The sequence below is a fragment of the Stegostoma tigrinum genome, chromosome 5 (genome assembly GCF_030684315.1).
Source record: "Stegostoma tigrinum isolate sSteTig4 chromosome 5, sSteTig4.hap1, whole genome shotgun sequence".
Classification (NCBI taxonomy): domain Eukaryota; kingdom Metazoa; phylum Chordata; class Chondrichthyes; order Orectolobiformes; family Stegostomatidae; genus Stegostoma; species Stegostoma tigrinum.
Window position 1 is genome coordinate 65,111,137 of NC_081358.1, and position 5,730 is coordinate 65,116,866.

The 5,730-nt window shown below is 39.0% G+C and overlaps 1 protein-coding gene across 1 annotated transcript; it reads left to right on the forward strand.

Annotated features, from left to right (window-relative positions):
• Positions 1–2,647: 2,647 nt before the first annotated feature.
• On the forward strand, positions 2,648–3,643 carry mos (v-mos Moloney murine sarcoma viral oncogene homolog). The gene has a single exon (XM_048528870.1). It carries the CDS (start codon positions 2,648–2,650, stop codon positions 3,641–3,643), a length of 996 nt encoding a protein of 331 aa, XP_048384827.1.
• Positions 3,644–5,730: the final 2,087 nt, after the last annotated feature.

Genomic DNA, 5,730 nt, shown 5'->3' on the forward strand with positions numbered 1-5,730 from the left:
ATTTAAAAGGCGTCTAGATGGGTATGAGTGGGAAAGGTTTTTAAGAGGGATATGGGCCAAATGTCAGGTGGCATCTGGGGCTAGGACAAATTGGGATATCTGGTCAGCATGGACAAGTTAAACCAGAAAGGTCTGCTTCTGCACTTTCTGACTCTATGACTGTATAACATATCTAATCACTTGGTGTTAACAGAAATTGAGTATAGCTGAAAACAGAGACATGCTGTCAAAGCTTGTCACTTTGCATTCATCAGATCAGACAGAAGAATATCAATTTTCATGTGATCAAAATATATACTCATGGAGAAAAGGAGCACTAATTAGTTGGCAAGTCAACTCTGGTTAGTCAAGGTATTTCACGGAGCTATTGTCCCGCTGAGCTTTTGTTTCAGAAATGGCAGAGATTTTGGACAAAGCTTTCTCCTGTTTCTCTGACAACTGTAAATAGAAATAATTTTGCCTATAGCCTTGAATGTAAGAGTGTAAGTTCATGGTTTTTTTTCCCCCAATGCAGCCTCAACATTTTATTCAGAAACCCAAAACTCAAAATACCTCTAACATCTAATTTGCAGCTTCTAATGTTTTCCCATTTGATTGTATTAACATGTAAAAAAACAAAAATATTAAAGGAAAGAATGAACAATATTTTATTATGGAAATAAAAGAATAATTATTTTCTGACAGTTGAAAGTTTCAAATGATTATTTTACTGAAACTTTCAAACATAATTTGTCTTTATCCTTTTTTTAAAAAAAATCTCATCCTTCAGCTTCCTGTTACCAGATGAATATATTAACATAAATGTAGTTTCAAAATTTGAGAGTTTTGTGTTTTTAAGACATGAAATTTTCAATGTAAGTTACATTGCAATTTGGTCTTCAGGCTGTAAATGTATCCGTTGAACAAAATATCACACGCTAAGTAAACTCATCTGTGGCAGATAGTTACACCATGATGAACAGGTATTTTAATAGGAAGGGTTTAGATGGATATAGCCAAAATACTGGCAAATAGGACTAGATTAATTTAGGATATCTGATCAGCATGGATGTGCTAGAACCTCTTTCCACACTTAAAATCATAGAATCATTGAGATGTAAAATAATCCTAGCAGATACATGGGAATACAATGATCTATAAGTTTCCCTCCAAACCACTTACCAGCCTGACTTGGAAATGTAATAGTGCTCCTTCATTGAAGCTTAGTCAAAATCCTGGAATTCCCTCACTGAGGCCAATCTACAAGCATGTTGACTGCAGCTGTTTAAGGAGGCAGCTCACTACCACCTCTCAAGGGCAACAAGGGATGGACAATATAAAATGGTGGCCAGTCAACGATGTCCGTGTTCCACAAGTGAATTAAAGAAATCCTTTGATTTCAGATACATGTTTCACATTTCCAGGCAGCTCTAGTCAACCTATTTAGAGATATTATTACATACTTCTGGAACAGGTGGGATTTGAACCTGAGCCTTGTGGCTCAGAGGTAGGCATACCACTGTACCACAAGAGAACTCAATTGTTATTTGTAATATTCCTCATTGAGAGTAATCTATCATTTCAGCTAAGTGTTAGGAGAATCAGAAGCCAAAAAAATCTAAATTCCACGCATTTTCAGTTAACATCAGTTTTAAAGATCACTGCGACAAAACTACAGCTAAAATGATCAAAAACTTGCTAATTCAGAGTTAGGTCAATAACAATTTCGATTTTTGAAATATTGATGCATTAACGTAAACATACGCTGTACATGTAAATAATGCACTCTACCAGACAGATTGGTAATTTGTCGAATATTTGATTTAAAAAATGTCAAATTTTCGACATGCGGTTCTGGTTAGTTTTATTTTACGCATAAATAAGAAAGGTCTTCTGGTTTAAAAGTAAGATGATCGTCTCCAGATCTGGCCTCTCTCCATTCGTTCACGTTTTATGTCATGAAACTAATGGAAACTAATAAGAAAATCCCCATACTGAATGATTTTTTAGTTTGCTTTGTTGCTGAAGGGGGAAGAAACCCACCAGCAATTGACAGGGATATATAAACTGCAGAACATTTCTTGAAAAAAAAGACTTGCTCACGCTTAAAATTACCTCTAGCAATTTCAACTCTAACCACAGCGGATAAGGTTAAAAGAGGTATCGACTTTATACCTGTTTATTTAAACATGTTTAGCTATTCTACTTTGGGTGGCTTTACCTTCTGTTGAAGAGAGAATTTCAAAACATTGCGTAGGTTCTGTGTAACGTCGATCCCTGGCAGAAAATCAAACGGGGTAAAAGTCTAGGCATCCACGTATACTTCAAATTATGTTTTTTCATGAAGTTATAATCGGCGGAGATACGGAGATATTTCTTCTAACTAATCAACAATTGCTTAAAATAGATGTATTTTCAAGACATTTTATGAGCATTAGGTCATTACTGGTTTGATTTAAGCGTTTTGCTAATCAGGAGTTTGCGGCTCTCAACCTACTGCTGTGCTTGAATCCCACATGCTCATTTTTAGACTTGGCCATACCTTGGATGTGTCCTCCAGCGCTTGACTCCGCTAACAATGTGCAGATGTAGCCTATTGGTTCATCAGTGAACAGTCATTAATAAAAGATGCTGCCTGTGCGTTTGTACTAAGGGGTGGGGAAAAATAATGCCATCACCTATCCCAATTTCCCGGTTTTTGTCGAAGGGATTACCACCGACTACTTCACTGGGGCCTTGCAGCAGCCCCAACCAATTGCAGGGCCGCCGTTTCTCTTACATAAAGCCATGTCGGGTGATACGACACCGCTCTTGGTGCACGGTAATTTGGGATGAACTAAAGTTACTTGATCTTTTGGGTTCAGGTGGTTTCGGGTGGGTTTATAAAGGGACTTATTATGGTCAAACTGTTGCAATAAAGAAAGTGAGAAAGTGCGTAAAGAACAAGCTGGCTGCTAGGCAGAGTTTCTGGGCAGAGCTGAACGTCGCTCACCTGGTCCATGAGAACATTGTGAGGGTTGTAGCAGCCACTACCTCTGTTCCCGCAGATCCAGTCGCTGAGGATAGTGTGGGTACCATCATCATGGAGTATGCAGGACGAACCAGCCTAGATCACAGGATTTACAACTGTACAGAGCCGCTGGAAATGAGGGGCTGTTTAACATTTTCTCATGACATTGTGAGTGGACTGAGTTTCCTACACTCGCATCACATTGCACACTTGGATCTGAAACCAGCTAATATCTTGATCACCGAGGCGGGCCGATGTAAAATCGGAGATTTTGGATGTTCTCACAAATTGCCGATCGGCGGTGACTTGACTCCTAATGGTCAATTGCGACACCTTGCGGGTACCTACACTCATCGGGCACCGGAACTCTTGAAAGGAGGTCGCGCTACTTTAAAGGCAGATATTTATTCTTTTGCGATCACGCTCTGGCAAATGATAAGTAGAGATCAGCCCTATTCCGGTGATCGTCAGTGTGTGATGTATGCTGTAGTGGCTTACAACCGGCGTCCATCTTTCTCCAGAATTTTCAATGAGTCCTCGATGGGCCGCGGGATTCGATCAATCATTAGTAACTGCTGGGAATGTGAACCAAACCATAGACCCAGTGCAAAACAATTATTAGAAAATATTGATTGCTTAAAAGTACGGCTGTAGTAGTATCTTCATAAATTTGGGTCCTTTAAACCTGGAAGATATCCTTTTAATATCACCCCTTTTTCTTTAAAAAATAGTCTATTTTTAAAATGCTTTAAGAAGAAAAAATCCTCAGTCTTAATGCCACATTCATTGTTGTGCTTTGCTTTGCATTAGCCGGATTATGGCAATCGGAATGGAAAGAAAGAACTTAACAACTGTTAATTGACGATACTATGTTCCATAGGTTGGAAATCACTACTTTGTTCTGTCAGTAAACTATATCGTTTCATTTTCAGTAAAATTATCTCTGTCCATGCTAAAATCTGTTGTTTTTCGACTTGCTTGGAATGTCTTTACTAATAAAGCTTGCAGTTTTTCAGCATTACTTTTGGTACCAGTATCTGAGCGCATATTTAAAACGCTAAACGTGCAAACTGTTTATAGCTCCAGTTTGTCCGTGAAAATCTGTTGTGAAACTGCTTCCCGTATTTGAAGGGATGAAGTGACGGAGAAGGGTAAGTTGCTAAGTGGGCAAGTTTCCCAGATATCTGCAAACATAACGGCTAAAAGGTGGTTCTCGTAGCCAAGTCATGCAGACCAAGGTGGGACGGAACAGCAAAGGACTCAAAAGATCTGGTCACGGACGTTTTGCACTTCAAATCCGTAATCCTGAGCATTCTGTGCGCTCGTTTTTTTTTTCCTGTCTCTTTCTCTCTCTTCTTCCCTTCCCACTCGGCTTTGTTACCTAACCTTGGCTGCTGGGATGCTTCCCCTGACTTGGTTTAATTGGCAAACTTAACTAAGATCTTAAGGTTAAAGATCCTGAAGCACGCCAGTAGCGCCAGCGAAAAACAAGAGCAGGAATGCCAATATCGAACAGCACGTTGCCAAAATACGATGGCGCTCTCAGAGCGTAATTTGGTGTTTGCTTTTCTCTTAAGGCAGTAGTCGAAATTGGAACTGAAAAGCAGTGGCGTAACTAATTATCCTAACAATCGGGTAAGTAAAATGGTAAGTGCATTAGCATTCGAGTACCAGTACAAGTCTTGGAGGCATTCATTTAAAACATTGTATCATAGGTTTTAGAAACCATGACTATATGGCGCAGAAATTGTGGAAACGACAGAATAATTCACGTGGAGAGCCACATGCAGGAGTTATCTCCGGTTTAAAATCCAGCCGAAGTGTTGGTGACTAGCCATGCAATATAATGCAAATCAACGACTAAGGCGTAGATGAGGATGACCAAGAGTGAAAAATCCCGTTCTCTTCCCCGCGCCGCCCCCCCCCCACCCCCGTCATGAAGGGGTGAAAAATAGATTTTCGTGTAAACATCAGGCTGCAAGGCCTCTGTCCGTTCTGTAACTACTTCTGACAAATTCTAAAACTTCTGCGTTTCTGCCTACTTCCCACTAAATTTTTGAAGTTGTAGTAGGGGTAGGGAAATTGTTAGCTGGTATCTGGCATCATTTGACCGGCTGAATATTGTCTACAATTGAATAATCCTGCAAATTTTGTATAAGAATATTCTAGGGAAGAAATGCACCTCTGTTTGCAGCTCTATTGGAAGTTATTCAGATTCCAAGCTCAAATACGTAAAATCTGCACTCCAATTTGAAGGATGGGCAATTGGCTTTTGTGTGAGTGTAATGACCAGTGTGGCTTTATTCTGAATAAGGTTTGTAAATGTGGCTCATTTAATTCTTATCTGTTGTGGAATGGATCTGCAAAGCTTAATTTTGGAACCTGACAAATGGAAACATCTGTATACACTATCAAAACCTTTCATTATGTTAAGTCCTCTCTACATATATGAATACGCTTTTTAATTGAGATCCTTTTGCATCTCCAGTTCCTCTGTCTCATAAATATAATTGGACACATACAACAAAATTACAATCGGACATTGACTAAATGAGTGACAGGAACTGAAAGATTGAAATCATCTACTCTCTTAACTTGTGTTTCATCACTTTAGAAAAAGTGGCTGAATAAAGAGATCGTGAGGATCGAGATTGTAATGAAAAGTCTTCTCTGGCAATATATAATTAGAATTTTTAGAATTGGGAATTCAAAATAATGACATAAGTGACAGTTACTTAAGT